General features: G+C 39.6%; 1 protein-coding gene across 2 annotated transcripts in view; it reads right to left on the reverse strand.

Moving 5' to 3' along the window:
• Positions 1-17617, reverse strand: part of NFATC3 (nuclear factor of activated T cells 3) — a 63587-nt gene that overhangs the window by 17404 nt on the left and 28566 nt on the right. For both annotated transcript variants that reach the window (XM_066327835.1, XM_066327834.1), the window contains exons 4-9: positions 9795-9994; positions 8954-9126; positions 8066-8206; positions 6804-6859; positions 6041-6167; positions 3245-4282 (exon numbers count right to left, since the gene is read on the reverse strand). In XM_066327835.1, the coding sequence (XP_066183932.1) occupies positions 3245-4282; positions 6041-6167; positions 6804-6859; positions 8066-8206; positions 8954-9126; positions 9795-9994 (1735 nt within the window). The remainder of the gene's footprint in view (positions 1-3244; positions 4283-6040; positions 6168-6803; positions 6860-8065; positions 8207-8953; positions 9127-9794; positions 9995-17617) is intronic.

Here is a 17617-nt window from a genome sequence, read left to right on the forward strand (position 1 = left end):
AGTCTAAGGATAGCAACAAGGTCCTCCTGTTAAACAAGACAATGAAGAGTCACATGAAGTTCGGTATGGGGGGGAAGGAAAGAAGCATCATCCTTCGTGCAGAGACACAGGCAGGATCTGCCTGTCCAGGGGGTAACCTGTGTTCAATCACAGCCTGAGCAGAGCCCAGGCAGAGGGCAAAGGAATGAGAACAACAGGGAAACAGATTCTCCATCTGGTCACTGGCCAACACCTTGGACTTTGCAGGGAAGCTGCAAATGTGTTACACTTTCCAGGAGATGCTGGATCAAGACTAATCCAGATGCTCCTGGCTTGGCTGATGGATGAAGCAGCTCTGTAGTTCTGTGTTATGGAGTGATTTGGAAAGGGTTTTGGTGTGTTTTTAAGAAAACACCTGCATGTTGGCTGAAGAGGCAGTAAGAGTCACTTCTAGGGGGTCTTAATTAAATGAATGTATGGAACTATTATCCACACTGCCCCACCTGGAGATGGGGTGGGGGTTCCCCAGTTTTGTGGGGTTTTTTTCTTGAGATTTTGTTTTTAAGAATTTTAAATCAGATTCTGTCAAGCTACACAGTAATTCTGGGATTAACTTTATCATGGGGTAGCACTTCCATACTACACTGAAATTTCGTAAAATATTTCTTGAAATATTTTATTTTCTTGGCAAAGAAATAAATACTATTTTGAAACAGTGTACATTACTTAAAAGAAAGAAGATAATTCATGCTCTGAGAATTTTTTCTTTATTTTAAGACTACTGATTTAAATATTTAAGGCCAGTAATCCAGACATGATTTAAAGAATTTTCATCTAGCTTTGCCTTAGTGTTTTATTTTGAGATGTTTATTTGTCTTAATTGGTAACCCTCAAAAACCAATTTTCCAACTAAGTAGAGCTTTCAGGTTTGATGTATTAGTTGGGAGAACATATTGTATCAACACTCATTTTATGTATGTAATTATGTTTGGATTTTTTTCTTTAATTGTTATAACATTATTGTAGAATAGCCTATTTGCCATTTGTGCCTGGCTCTATTTGTACAGAAACTAAAATTCAATTATACATGAAAAAGAAATTTTAGAATTATTTTTTAAACCAGAGTAGTATGTTAGATAAATTATTGAAAAAAGTGTTCTTGTCTAAACATGAGGGGTTTTTTTTTCCTTAAAGCTGATTAAGCAGAGGAAGTATTCAGTCACTCTGAGAGAACTGAGCAGCTTTGCTTCTTGTCACTGAGCCCTTCCAGACTTTTGGAACAGCAGGTTTCATGCCCAACATCTGATCTGTATTTGCAGACTGGAAATGCAAACAGGCCCCAAAGCCAACCCCGAGGAAATCGTTGCATGGTGGCAAGGGAAGGGAAAGGCAGGAATCTGCTCACAAACCCAGTGCTGCTGCCAAGGGCAAGTTCAGCATTTAAATCCATGCTCAATTTTCCATATATGAAGTGTGTTTAATCAGCAGTTATCAGAACTTCTTAAATTTTCTACAACAATCATTAATAAAAGTTAATTAAGCTGTGGCCATTTGACTCCCATGTTCATTGTACTTTAAACCATCAGCAAGTGGCCACACCTTCAGAGGGGCTCCAACAGCTTCTCCTGTGATTCCATGGCTTTGTCAGCACGGGAACAAGGCAGTGCTTTCAGTGCTAAGCAAAGGAAATAGCATCAAAAAGCAACAAATATTTGTGAGGTAGAGAAAAAAACCCTTTCTTTTTACTGTGTGTCCATTTTAATTATAAACAAACTGCCAAAATGCTCGTAAGTGCTAAACATTTCTGCTTACTTTGTGAACAGTCTAGCTACAGTATTTAGTTATATTTGATTTGTTTCTGCAATTTTTTTGTGGGTGTGGAGAGAAGAAGGATGAGAAAAAGGTAGGTTCTAACCTAACACTTCTTGAAACATTAGATTTCTTTCCCACTCCTCTATATAGAAGTATAAAATGCTATTTTTTTTTTGCTGCATGCTGTTTCATAAAGCCTTGCCTTTCTCCCCTCAGCAAGTCCTTGACAGAATCAGTCCTTTCCTTTCTAAATAAACTTAGGTTGATTGATAAACAGTGTTTCTAAAAAGAGAGCTTTGTTTAATTAAGGTGGCCATTGAACTGAAAGCTCAACTAGATTGGTTTCTCTCCTTTTCTTCCTACTATGCCATGTCTTTAAAGGCATTTCTTAATAAATTTTATTACTACTGTCTGGAGGTAACAATAGCAAGGCTCCATTTATGCAAGGAGCTGGGACTGACACCGATAGTTAACAGATGGCCTATACTTAAGTCTTTATTCTACTGCTGATGCAATTTAGTAATTACCAGGGATGGTAAAAAAAACTCCAAACCACAATATTTAAGGCTGCTTTAGAAAAGAGACTGGCATGATTCCCTTCATCAAAACCAAACACACTTTACATAACTTTTAAGGCCAGGCCTTTTGTTTTTCTAGTTTTTTTTTAGCACGACATGTTCTTTAAATTGCTTTGCATCTATACCTCAAATAATCAGATGTTTAGGATCTGATATTGTTTCTTTTTTCACTTAGTTGGAAAATACCATTAATAACTATTTAATTAATAACTAAATTAAAAAAATGTCCAGATATTTGCAATACTGTCCTTTATAGTCTGGCCTTTAGTATTATAATATTCTTGTTCCGTTTATGTTAAACAAGTGACCTTCTCAAAAAGGTAGCCAGAGTGGAGAAAGCAAACAGCCACTGTGAGCAGAGGTGCTGAATGATGACAGGTATCTACAGAATGTCTGTGAGGAGACCAAGACAGTGCCAAAATGCATGTGATAGATTATCAAAACACCAGCCTGCCCTTCAAAACTGGGACAACTCCAAGAAACAAGACTCCAAACTACATACATCTATATAACTTAGATATCGCGTTATGATTTTCACTGAAACGTATCAATGAAACAATCAGAAAAGACTTCAAATGACTTTCTTGAATACAAGGTGTCAATGTGTAGGAGTTGATCCTCAAGCTTCATTTTATGACAAAACCAAAATCTGTGTGCAAATCAGACTAAAATGCTTGAATTGTATAACTACAAACTAACGGCCTATATAATTAGTTTTAAACAAGCTGTTGCTTTGGACACAAAAATATGATTGTATCCTGATGACACTTCCTTCTGTGAAGAGCAGTGTGTTCTAAACCAAACAACCCTCCCACACCCACTTTGTAGTTCAATGCCCATTATAACCCCAGTATTGCAATCTTATATCCACTTACCATCATCGAGCGTGATGTCCTGCAGCCCTATAGTTTGAAAATTCAATTCCCGGTCTTCAGGCTCTGGTTTGATGTGGACAGCCGCCCCGTCGGGCGCGAAGGGGGCCGAGTCACACACGGGGTGGGGCCCCAGGGGTGACACCGTGCCCAGGGCTCCCAGCGCGGGGCTGGCGGCCTGCGGCGAGCGCTGCCCCGAGCGGCCCCCGGGCGGCGGCGACGGCGCGGGTCCTGAGCTCGGAGACTGGTAAGGCAGAGGCTGGAGCTGGGGGGAAGACGGGCCCGACAGCGGAGAGTGGCCCAGCGGGTGGGAAGCGGTCGGGGACGGGGAGGAAGCGGCCGCCGGGTTTGGAGAGTGGTACGGGACCTGCTGCAGCTGGGGAGAAGGCTGGCCGAGGGAGCGGCTCATCGCCGGGGGGATGGAGCCCTGCCCCGAGCCCATGTGGTATCCCATGGACGGCAGGTGAGGCTGTCCCGAATGAGCTGCATGTGCCAGCGGGTGTCCTGCCGGACTTGATGACGACACAGAACCCGGATTTGAAGAATGGAACTGCATTGGTGGTAGAGCTTGACAGCTGAGATTTATCAAGTGAGGTACAGCCGTGTCTTGCGGAAATGAAATCGCATCAAATCCTTGGCCGGAGGCGGAGTTCATAGGAAGACCGGGCTGCCCGTTGTACACATCGTTAGACTGCATAGGCTGGTAAGAAGGCCTCACAGGGGGTGCTGATGTTACCTGAAAAGACTGAACCACGGCAGGAGGCAAAACATGACACTCTTCACTGGGACTGAGGTTTCTACCCTGCATATGTGGCAGGTGTGGCACTGCCGAGGTCACCATGGCCGTGTAGGGTGGCTGGACGGGACACACGAGGCTCCTGGGTGACGTAGACAGCAAACTGTCATGGGCATGCCCTTGCTCTGGTGAAGGCAGCTGGGTTCGCATGGAGTGCAGGCCCTGGGCGCTGCCCGCGTGCGGCAGGGCCAGGGATGGAACAGCGGACAGGTCCACCTCATCTCTGTGCTCTTGCTTCATTATAACTAGAGAAAGCAAAACAGGGTTACAATTCCAGCCCATTTGTGACAAATGCACACCAACTGCTGCTTTACAACCACAATAGCACCGTTAATGTCATTGCTTCCCTTCTTTTGCTTTGTTTCTATGCCTGCTACATCAGTCCTGCAGAGCCAGAACAACCCTCCCTTCCCAGCAAGGGCAAGTATCTCCCCTTCCAGCACACCTTCCTATGCAATGTATGTTTATAAAGACATTTGCAACCCAGCCCGAGAAAGTCCAGTCCATCTAAAGGATGTTCTCATCACCAGAGGGCAGGAGCTGCTGCTGGGCTCCACTGAAAATGGGCAGAAGGGAGTTCAGTATCACACACTAGGAAATGGTGAAGGAAATTTTTAGCAGGCTTCAAGCTTTCCTTAGCCTCTGATCACAACAGCTGAACTGTGGCAACACAGTTGGGTAGTGCACAGTGTTTTAATTACAGCAGAGCTTTAAGCGCAGCCCCCAGTTTCAGTGATGGCAACAACTGTTCTTACAAGAGTTACAAATTACAGGTTTATTTTTTTTAAACTACTGGTAGGGTCCCCACAAAATACTTAGGTACTAGCAGAAAAATGCTAATGCTTAAATGCTCATTTACTACTTTATAAAACACAGTTAACTAAATATTACAGTCAAATGAACTGTAATACATATAGAGTGTTTTAAGTGCTTGTGTAATAACAGCTGCAGTTATAACTCAGCTTGCTTCTTATTTAAGTAGTAACTGTCATAATTTTATTCCACCATTTAAATAATTTAAATAGAGGTATTTCAAACAAAAATATAGATGTGCAACTATCTTAGGAGCTGATATGCTTGAAAAACAGTTGACAAATACCATAGAAATCGGATAACACAGTTAATGTGTACTTGGCATACCAGACATCTCGGTAACACTGCCTAAATTTAAAAAGTAGGTAATTTTAGAGCACAACAAGTGAGCACAGCTTATTTTAAATTGTGTTAACTAATGGAAGTTGGCTTTGTCAGCATATACAGAAGTTTTAAGAAGTTTATATTAATATCCATATCCGACTTTAAAGACTCCTTCAGATATCTGCCCAAGTGCTCCAAGCAGCACCAAAGGGTCCCCAGCATCACTGGCACCTTGGGAATTCTGACTGCTCCCAGTGGGCACAAAGCTCTGAAGTAAAGCAAGGGGCAGGAAAGGAGCAGTCACTGCACGTCTGCTGTAAGCTCTGCCTCACACCCAGGAGGAGGGACTGGGCTGTTTTACTGCACCTGCAGTTAACATGGCCTGGTTTTACTTCTGGCTAAGTTACAAGCTGATTTGTCTCAGTAAGCTGAGAAATGTCAGAGTGGGAGAAAAAATAATTTGACCTCCCTTGTATTAAACCTGTTTTCTTTTTTTCTTTTTTAATATTTGAGAGTGGGGAAAAAAATGCATAAACTGTATTTCTATGATCTATCTGCTATGTCATCACCAGGGTTATTTAAAGAGCAGCTTCTGAGATTCATCATCATTCTCAAAGAAAAGCAGAATGCAAAAATTATTGTGTAGAAAGTGTAATGAAGAAATAACTGCCTGTAGTCACAGCACAGGAGCTTATTACTCCATATTTCAGCTTTTTAATTAGACAAGTTTTAATAACTGTTTTACAAACAGTTCAAAGCTAATCCTATGTATGTGTCAAAGGGACAAGACTGTCTGGAGTTGTATTTTTGTATGTCCACTTTAAAAAACAAAATAAAATGCCACTTTTGTATTTTTCTTTTGATACCTGGTGTGTAAGTAAAACGTTGAGATTGGCTTTTTTTCCTCTTGCCATTGCAGAGATAAAACTGCACCTGAACTGCAGCTGTGATGGTTTTGTTATGGTATGGAGGAACTTCAAGTATGATGTTTGCCTATAGGAAAATTGAAATAAAACGTTTTACACATTAAATGCAAATGGAACTATTCACTGCAGAAAAACTGAAACAGGGTAAAACTAAAGCATCCTAATATTTTGAAACTGGCAAATTTCAAGTTTTTGCACATTACATAGTAAAACAGTACTAGAAGCAAACTTTTATTTTGAGAATTTTATCTTCTTTTAAACACAAGTGCTCTAAAGTTAATGCTTTAATTAAATAGATATATCATCTAAAGGATGCTTTGCTTATCTGCCAGAGCACAAAAAAAACCTTCTAGCCGTTAAAAATTGCATTTTGGAGCATTAAGCTTTAAAAAAGAATTTTAATGCACTGAAAGTAATTTGTCACATTAGCAAAATTATCTTAAATTTCCGCTTTTTAATTTTCAAGTTCTTTTTTCATTGCTTTCACAACAAGCATGCTATTTCCAGTTCCTTCAAAGCATCCTCTTAATGGCTACTTTATAGTGTTAAGACAATTTAGAAGTCTCCAATTGTCTGTCTGAATTAGCCAGGGATCTACTTACTTTAATAAATGAAGTCTAAATTTCAGAACAACAATGAAAATGTCTATTTTCACATTTTTTAAAAAAATAAGCTTTCTAAAGTAAGAAAAATTGTTTCTCACCCCTTGACACTTTTCCCTAATTATTTTCCCTTCTACCTCCCACTGAGGTCGTCCATCTGTTGAGAGAAATTTACAAATAATTCAAGCAAAAAGCATTTTCTTAGCACTTTAATAATTCATCTTAAAAATATTTAAATACTTAATATAAAACCGGATTTATTTTCAGTCATAAAGAGGCTGTTAAACTGACAGACGCACGCTGCACATCAAGTGCAGAGATGCTTCAGGAGTTTCAGCACCACAGTCACTGCAGTTGTGCGCTGTGCAGGACTCTGGACCCATCCCACCCGGGCAGACTGAGCAAAGAGGAGGCTCTGAGCTCTGGGTGCACAGAAAGATTCTCCCCTCGTGTTTCTGAAGGGTGGTTGAACTGCTGCTGCCACTTGTGCTTACTCAAACAAACTGCTGATGACTTGGAGGCTGAGTCAGCAGCAGAGATAAGGCAGGCCACCCCTCCCTGCCGGGCCCAGGTGACGGTGACCCCACCGACCCCGAGGATGGAACACTGGGCAAGGTCCCTGTGCCGAGAGGGGCAATCCCTGAGCAGTGCCCGGGCACAACGCACACCCCGAGCCCTGCGCTCCTCGCTCTGCCGCTGCCTGTTGTTACAGGTAACCAGGCAACCACAGCGGAGCGCTGCTCCTTCCCAAGGTGTCCAACTTGTGCGGCAAAACACACGATTACATATTGTATTGGCTAATTAAATAACGCCACTCTTATTTACATACGTAAGGAAATAACAAGATGTAGAAAAACTGGACTCGGTTTGCAAATTCTTGTTTTTAATAATTTCTTTTGCTACTGTTTTCCTGAAAGTTCAAATCAGACACTTAAGGTACCAAAATGATAATTTAAGCTATTCAGGTTTTATGCTTTATTGTTTTCTAACTAGTACTTTTTTCATTAGCTAAGAAGTCAGCTCCTGTGCATTGATTAAATCAGATTTAACATGGCACCAATGCCAAACAGTACTTTTCAATTAGATTCCATTTTCACTTTTTAATTTTTTTATAGTAAGAAGGAGCAAATACATGGTATGATCTGTCAACAGCATCTTTCAAATACACACATTCCAAGTTAGTTACCCTCTGTCTTCCTGAATCAGAAGAACTACTTCGCCAACCAGCACGTAGGTCAGTGCCCAAATGAACTTTCCAATTACTTCTCAGGACTTTTTTTTCCCTTTTAAAACAGCCTTATTTCTTAAAATCAAGCTCAGGTACTCAGCTTGATTCAAAAAATTCCAGCAAGATAGTATTTACCTTGTCCTTTTTCAAAGAATATAATTTTGGATTCTGGAAGAAAATTGGATCCTGTCACCACCATTTCATGGCCTCCATTTACTGAGCAGCTGTTGATGCTGTACTTCTCAATCTGAGGAAGTTCTTGCGCAGATCGCTGAGCTTTAGAAATATTAAGGGAAAGATTATTATTCACAATTTTAATCATAATGACATTTATTTTATGATTCTAACTTGAAGAATCAGGGATGAAACTAAAATGACCATCTGTTTACATACACAAATCGTATTTGTATGATTTATCTTTGCTTTTAAAATTATTTTGAAATTATGTAATCACAGAAAAGAAACACCAAGAAGACATGACTGCCAACAGTCTCTACAGTTACAGCTAATTCAATTTTTACTTAAGTAGTACTGGATTAAAAATTGCTTCTAGACAAAATAAATTCTAGGGGAAATTTAGATTAAGGTCATGCCTCGATTCCTTAGTGCCAGTATTAACAAATCAACTCCCTAGAAGTTCAGCTTTTCACTGGATAATATTGTATAGGGAAGGTCATGGTACAGAGTCTTGTCAGTGAAATGGCATCAGCTTTAGAATGAATATTTTCACTGAGATGTATCAGCTGCCTCCGCTCATACACAGGCACCACTGAAGCTGCTGTGTGACTGCACTGAGGTTAAAACCCAAACCCTTGTTTTTCCTCTAAACATCCAAGTTGCCACTTGGCAAGTACCATCTTTACTTAAAGATACATTGACTTTTGGTAACTGAGCTCTTTCCACACAATGCTTTTTACACAACTGTTATATATAATCCTGGCAATAAATACTGCCAGAATGACACTACTTCTGACACATGCAGAAACCATGAATATAAAAGATGTATCATTAGAGCAATCTTACAGCATTCAACAGGTATGGAAGCAGTCTGTAGAGACAAGACTTTTCCACTGGGCTGTGGGATGTGAACACGGAACACAAGGCGCACTCTGGTGTTCTTTCTTCCAATATCTGTCTCTCCTTTCCGCAGCTCGATGTCTGAATTGCGCAGTTTCAGAATACCAGCACAATCAATACTGGAGATAGGAGAGGATGGATAGATGGATCACAAGAGAAATGGAAGAAAATTAATCAAGCTACTGCCAGAGTTCATTCTGTAAGCCTTTCTTTTGTTAAAGAATGAAGCTGTTCTATTTTTCCTCACTTTAAGGTATTTTAAGGGTTATTTTGAACGTCTGAGATTGAAAGAACTTTTAGTGTGGAAACAGCAGCAAGTACTGGTGGAACATTTTGTCTTGTAAATGTCCAGCTGCTGCTTTTTTGAACCTTTAAAAGATTATTTGTTACTGCACATTGTTTAACCTCCAAAGAGAGTTATTTAACATAGTAAACGTCATTTACAAGGAGCAAGAGACCAATATTTAGTGCTAGCTTAGGAAGGAGTAGAGAATGACAAAGCGTACCCATCAAATCCGTGCTGCTATTCCACACAGTGGTCAATCATTCATATGAGACACACAACGTCAATCATATAACACATTTGTACAAGAACTTCCCTGCCCTCCTGCTCTTTTACTTCTGACTGTTCTCACACTGGCTTGCTTTAAGAGATGTGTCTCTTGATCACGACCCAGATTTGTGGAAAATTGGCTCATTTTACAAGATTTCTTTCACCTTTGCAGACACAAAGAAAATAAAAATGACACATAGCAACTACACATACCTAACTCCTGCTGTGACGTACCTGGCTGACATGTTATTCTCGGGAAGAAGTGGAATTTCCAGCACTTTGGTGCTGGCAATGATGATCTCCTGGCTGGCAGTGGCCACGGTCTTGCCGGTGATGCGGTGCACCTGGTAGAAGGCGTGGGGCCGCAGGTAGCGATCGTCGGCCGTGCCGATGAACATCTGCAGGTTCACCGGCTTCTCGCTGTAGCCCAGCAGCTGAGGGAGGGCACATGGAACACGTTAGGAGACTGCCACTGCCCCTGTGTGTGCAACTACAAACACACAGTGAGCCCAAAGAGCTAAGAGTCAGTATATTTCATCACAAACTTCTGCAGACTCTTCAGCAAGCGAAAACTGAGTAGAGGTATCTGTCACCAAACACAAGGACTGGCAACAATTACTGGAACAAATGAATATCCAAATATTCATTATTTTTGAGTCTCTCAAAGAGAATTTTTCTATCTACAGAATTTCTACATCAAAGCTATGCTATGCGTCTGTTTCTGGTACTGCTTTTAATTAGCGATTGCCAATTTTACTAAGAAGCATCTAGATTACAGAAATTCTAAAATATTTTAGTTTATTTTAGCTTTTCTACTATGAAATGGAATAGCAACTTTTATTAAACTTAATTCTTGTGACTGCAAATGTATCAAGTTAGGACAATAAGATTCAAATCATATCTAGAAAATCAAGTGTGGCTTATTTTTGCCAAGGAAAATACTTTAAAGCCCCGAATGTTAATTTACACATTTCTTTCTTTCCATTTTTCAAATATACCAATGGACTCAGTGCCATAAAACCACCTGTTGCTTGAGCTAACTCTATCAATTCTGGCACAACACTGAAACAGCAGAAAAAAAAAGTAAACTGAATCTAGAATAAAAAGCCCATTTTATGATAGTACACAGGTAATTTAAGGAAACAAATATAAACAACAGTAACACCAGTTTCCTTTAACCCTTGCTTTTACAAATCTGAAGCCTCCAGCGTATTTCTTACAAATCCATTTTCCTTCACCTTCCTGCAATTGGCAGATTGATGCAGGCTACGAGTTATATAATTGCTAAACTACACTGGAGCAAATTTACGTTTCATTGACTTTGACATCAACTTATGTTCAAACGGGAGGGAGGGCCAGACAGTCATTCTTTAAACGTGGTTTTGTCATGTCAATATTTTTGTCTCTAGGGAGAGTTATTTGGTCACACAACAATATTATCCAAGCTCTTTACAGAACTAACACTTAAAAACCAAACAAAACATGTCAATTTAACCTACTTAGAAGAGTAATTTAAGCCAGTAGTTAGCGGCACAAAAGCCCAAAGCACACCCACACCCAGCAGACAGAAGCCCCACTGCTGCTGCATCACTACTGCCAGGGAGTTTTATGGACCAAATGAACGCCTGGTTTCTATATTCAAGTTACAGCCTGGTTTCTATATTCAAGTGGCACCACCTACCAGGCCTGTCACTTTTATTACAGCTTTTTCAGTCAAGAATAGAAATTTAGGTTCCAACAGAAGTCTGTAAAGTCTTTGTTTTGTCAAGTATGTTCTTCCTGGAGTTCTCAGCAAAGACAGCTAAATCTAGCTAAAAAAACCACCCAAACCTACCCAAAATATCCCTTCAGCCACTGAGTGGAGACTAGAATGTCAGAGTTGCTTCCCACATAAATAAATGTGGTAACAAGCATTTAGAAAGGTAACAGTAAAGCACCTCCTGTGACAGCGTACTGTCAGGTTTCTCTCCCTTCATTGTCAGAAGTCAACTACAAACTACAGGAACATCAGGACCACAAGGAACTTTCCTCTTAGTGTTGCAATGACAGTGGAGCATAGGGACTTTTACATCAATTAAATATATATATATGCATAAATTCCTTTTTATGCTTGATGCAGGACTCCAGTGTCTTTCCAAAAGTTTCTTTTTCATTAAATACCAAGTTAATATTTGATTTTTTTTTATTAGTCTGAATTATTTTAGAAGTTCAAAGAAAATTAGGACATGTATGAGTTTACAATTACAGCAGCCATCTTGTCACAAGTTCTCAACACTGTAACTCCACCATCCATTTTCCTCAGAGTTAAAATTAAATCTTAACACAATGGAATCCAGCCTAAATGTGACGTTAGTTAAATGTGTTCACTCTAATACTGGGAATTATAAAAATTACAAGCCAGACCTATTCAAAAATTTGACTGACTTCCAAATGCGGTCACTGTGACAAAGCTAATTTCCAATTAAGGCTAATCTTCCCCCTGCTGAACAATGGACATGTACACAGCAGTTCTAGAGATACTGGTGATACCAGAGATAAGGAAGGGTGGGGGATACTTGTAAAACTAAGCTGCTCTGTCTACAGTGCGTGAAGACCATCTTCTACAGAAGCCCACACAGAGCAGGAGCACAGTTTGGGGAAGTAAAACATCCCCCATGCCAGCAGTCACACTGGTAATGCCCAGGAGACTATTGCCATATACATGGGCAAGGTAGCAGAGACTTAAATGTATATATTTGGTATTGCAGACCATTTACTGCTTTTATTCAAGATTAAGTAAAGAGAGACAACTCCCTCCCCTCAATGTAAAGGTATAAATATAACCAATGTGTGCAATACCTGTGGCAATAAAATGAGCCAGGGAGTGGGAAAGAAAGAATAACCCCCATGTCCTCCAGCACAGTGTAATTAATTCAGGGCTGGACTGTACCAACGGGGCCTCATTAAAGGAAACATCCCAGCCTTAAGCAACTAGGGACAAGCTGCAGCGTCCCCATGCTCCCTACAGCCACAGCCAAAAGCCAGAAAGCTCAACAGGCTGTGCATGCTAACGAGACAGCCTGATGTGTCAGTGAAATTCAGGCAGCTGGAGAGACTGTGGATAGAAAAAACTCAACTTTTATTATAAAAATCTGTGCTTTAGAATGAACATTTCCCCCTTAAATCTTGTGTAATAAGCAAGCTGGCAACTCCAGGCTGATTTGCCATTACTGATACAATACCCACCTTGTGAATAATGAAGGTGACTTACTACCCCAAATCAACTTCAAATCAGGAAAAATTACTTATTTAGGCATTGAAAATGCATTCCTTTTAAATAGTTTTGTTCTCATTCAAAAAAATATTGATTGTTCTTAATTTCATTGACAGCAGGGTGACACTTTCTTATCACCTTGTCTGCTTTATGCCCAATTCTGTATGTTGAACAGCCCAAACATTTATATCAGTAAAAACCCCCAGCTCGCTACTTGTTTTTCAATGAAAATAAGTACTTAAGTCGAGAGAAAAAAATACTGTGTTTTGTTCAAATACATAATGAAGCCATGGTGAACCTTTAGCTCACCTTAGTAAAGAATATACACAAATAAGAACATGGTGTCTTTTTACAGACCATAGGTGTTTAAATAAATAGCATTTTACAACCTACTGGCAAGTGCTGCAGAATCAGCACCATGAAGAAGCATTACAGTAAGGCACTACAGTATCAGTGTGCTCACAATTCAGTCATGGGTCACTTACAGAGCAACAGTAACCTGAACTACTGGTTGAGCCCTAGGAAGGCTTTCAGGTACACCTTCCAGCACTTATTCCACTAATGTGCAGCATTAGAGCTGCTCACTACAAACAAAAAATTGCTAATTTTACTTTAAAAAAAAAAAGCTATAGCACTTCCCCAGGAGCAGCAAACAGTGTGCTGCAGACAAGCAGTAAGTTACTGCACTGTGTCACTATTGACCTCTAGAAACCCTCCTCTGTAACAGAATCCTGATACACCACCCACTGCTCTGCCGAGGAAACTCAGCCAAGTTGTTTTTGTGTTTCTATATCGTTTCCATAGCAGAGGTCAGTGCCTGCGTAAGTTAAACTAAAGCTGGAAGGCTAAAGACTGAAGGTCACTACAGGATAAGCCACGAGGGCTTCATGCCAAAGCAGTTCCAGCCGTATTACTACTGCACACAGGAAACCCCTGCATGGCACTGTGAGTTCAGAGCCTTTACCCAGCAACTGCAAAGGCAGGCATTTAATGAGAGAGTTCTGGATCATCAAGAAGTTGTATTTTATGCAACAAAACCACTCCTATGTTCTTAATGCACATATGGAAAATCCTTTAAAAATGTGTCATGCTAGAGACTATATGGATTAGTCTGATCACTGAAGACAGCATTATTTAAACTTGGAATTTTGTGGCAGCGGTGAGGTTTCCTTGCTGAGGAAAACAAAGAGGTCACATTAATTAAGAGGCATCAACGAGGAAAAAATACACTAGCATTTTTACAGATTTCATGCAGATTATATTTGGGCCATAGCTGGCTCACATATTGTGATCTGACAGGCTCTGATCTAAAGAAAACTTTGCAACTTGAAAAGCTTGTGAGAAGACTTTTTAGTCTCTAATACTTCAAATACTTACCTCATCCCACTTTTTTTAAGCGAAGAAGGTTCTGTCCACATTTTCCATTTATTGTTGCAGGCCAAGTCTTACCAATCTCTAGTCAAGTGTATAAGTGTCATTTCTTAAGTCATACAACAAAGCTTGGGAAAAATACCCAAAAGGAAATACACACTTCACAGTTACCAGGTACTTACAGACAACACTAGTATACTTGGAAATAGTCTGGGTTTTTTGAACCAAAGTATCCAAAACCCCAAGTCCCTAATAGTGTCACTGAATCCAGAAATAATGTCAGCATTACATACACCTACACTTTCAGTCTCAGAATTTAAGAGAAAACGTGGAACTGGGGAGGGGGGGGGGTGTGGGGTGGTAGGGGAAAGATAATTTCATCAGTTAGGTTTTATGCTCAGCTATCAAATAATAATATAATGATACCAACAACATTCAGATGGTGTCAAGACCTATTTGATTGTATTTTTAAAGCATTTTTCCTGCAAAACTTACCAGCATTTATTAGGAAATTGCCATGCTTAATCAAACTTTCATTGGGGCTTAATACTCATCTTTTAAGTGCCTTTTTTTTTGCTTGAAAATTGAAGATGAAGATTTCAGTGCTCCTTTGCCTTTGTGCAATTAAGTCACTGCTTATGGCATTACTGGATTGGTGAAGTAGGCTGATTAGAAAGAAAGCTTTTACATACAAATAGGCCTCCTTAAAAATAGACCATACTCTTGAAATACAAGGCAAGTTTGGCATCATCAAGTCCCTGAAGTTAACAATCCATCTTCACCAAATGCACCAGTAGCTATACAAAAATCCTCAGTTCAAATGTGAAGAAGGAAGGAAACTCATCTGTGTAAAGAGCCACAAGCACTTGCTAAACATTTACTTCAGATGGAGATTTCCAAGGCTTTTCAACACCTTGATATGAAAAGCAGATTATAAATAGTTATTTCCCCTTTGATAGACTCACAGCAGCTGGATGCATTTCAGTGACTTCTGTATTCCTTAGAACACTCCCCAGAGCGACAAGGTAAAGAGGGCAAAAGAGAAGAATGCAGGGCCCGTTGTAGAGGGTGTAAGGAAAGAGCTGTTCTCCTGAAACAGGTACTTTTTCCTTTTACTTTGGAAGACTGAGCAAAATATGGTACAGTTTACTATGAAACATAAAAAATCCTAAAGGAAAAGAACCTTCACTGCTTAAGTTTCAGCCCACTTCAAAAGTAAAATAAAATTTCTTTCAAAAACTTGATTTAAAGGAAAAAACCAAACCATCTAAGTGTTTTATCCTCTGAGAAAAGAAATACATGACCTACAAGCTTGGAATCTTTTGTACAGTGGTATCAGAGAGGCACTAGTGCATGGCTTTGATCAACTGAATTTTTTTTCTACAGTCATTTCTCCACAAGAATTCCCCTTTTGAGTGGTGTGCAGCAACTTTTCTTAAGAACTGTGAGGACTGCTGGGTTTAAAAGCTGAAGGGCTATCTGCCAAGCTGAACAGCACATCTATCAACCAAGACTCGGGATGACAGCTAAGGGATGACAAGGATCCAAGGGCATGAAGATGAACATAATTTAAAACAGAAGACACCATGACTATTGCCAGTGATACAATTTATTGTGAATTTATCATCAGCTGCATTTTGAAAAACTTGAAGCAAACCATGGGCATGAAATGAAGTAAGCAGAGTTCAGGGAAGCTACTGAAAGGCAAACTGACCACAGTCATCCCCTGAAGCCTAGCAGAGGTGCAGTGAGTGTTGACCTGTTATCTCAAATGGACTGCTTAAAAAAGACTGCAGAAACTGATGGAAGGAAACTCCATTCAGATCTATCATGCAATATCCCAACCACTGGCTCAGAAAGTCTTAGTAGCCTAGTGGAATTTTTTTTACAATTTCATTCCAATTCTGCAGAGGCTATAATGTTACAGAATGTTAAATGTCTGATTTTAAAGTTCAGTATGTTGAACCAAATAATCTATTTCAATCCCTTCATGAAGTACAGTACTATTTTCTATCACTTTATTATTGGTGCACCTTTCCATCAACAGAGAAGGAAAAATATACTTATGAGTAAAGTATCTTCCTTTGTCTTTTGTTAAATAAACTTATTGAGTAGACTGACTTGAAGACTTTAAAACAGTACAGACCTTTGTAATTGTGGAAAAAAATAATGACAGATAGAAGGAACAAACTTTATTAAACTATGAGATAGGGGCACAAGTCCAATTACAAACATTTTAAAGTCATCACAAAAACAAATGGATCCTGTGAAGGACTAAAGCGAAAGAGTAATGGCAAATGTCAGTTCATTATTGGTCATGGAACCACGTGTTTACACATGTATAGAACATTCTTCAAGGTTTAAAAGCCTGGATTTCTATTTCTGAAATCTCACACTTTTACATACTCACTGCTTGCAGACAGGATTTAAAGTGTTTTAAATACTGACTTCAGGCACTTTTGAGGTGTCTTAGTCCTGTCCCATTTTACACTATGCAAAAAAGGATATAATTTAATAGCTAAAACAGTATAAGGCTAACACACAGTGCAGAATTGCAAGTCCCATGTAACCAGCCATCAAACAAACCATCCATATGCACTTGGCTCTACCACACCCTTGAAAAAAAAGGTGCTATTCCTGAAATACCAACCCCAAATGCTAATTATGTCATGGAGAGTTTTTGGACAAGCATTGGTAGTATAGTAAGAGGTTATTCTCACATAACCTGTAGAAAAAGAAATTAGTAAATCTATGATAGAAAAAGCAGATGACTGTTTTTATTGGTTTTCACACCAATTATTACATTTTCTAGAGTGAGCAGAGACATCACTTCTGCAATCTGTTTATGGGATTCTGAACCAGATGATGCCTAAATCATCAAACTGTTCTTCAAAGACACATAGTTTTAGAATCTCATCCAAAGGTCAACGTTTTTGCCAGTACAGCCCATTACACAGTTCACACAGGCTGAGATTTACCTTCTGCCTTTTAGATTTACTGGCAGGTTGCTGTCACCAAACAACAGTAGGCAACTAGAGCTAGCCTGCCTTCTGGTGATGGACAAATCAGGAAAAAGTTCAAGACAAAAATGACAATCAGAGAGTGAAAGGCAGGAAGAATGGGAAGGATTGCAAAACCCAGAAAAAGTGTCCTGTTTATTGGACATAGAGAAAAGGGAGAATTCCAACACTATACTTGATATTCAAGTAGTAAAATGCATCAGCCATAGAGAACAGCTGAGAAAAGGTGACAGCCACAGAATTACAGGCCAGGAAACAAACTCATTTAGACAAACCTTTGTTACTTTATTTTTATCAGGTCATCTGACACTGCCTGGGTAGATCTTCTCTTGTTGGTTGCAGTTTCTCCCATCAGGACTCAGGCAGAGTTTGACAGGCTTTTTGAGAACACATTCCTGTCTCAGAACTTTGAA

Source organism: Sylvia atricapilla, chromosome 12 (assembly GCF_009819655.1).
Source record: "Sylvia atricapilla isolate bSylAtr1 chromosome 12, bSylAtr1.pri, whole genome shotgun sequence".
NCBI lineage: Eukaryota > Metazoa > Chordata > Aves > Passeriformes > Sylviidae > Sylvia > Sylvia atricapilla.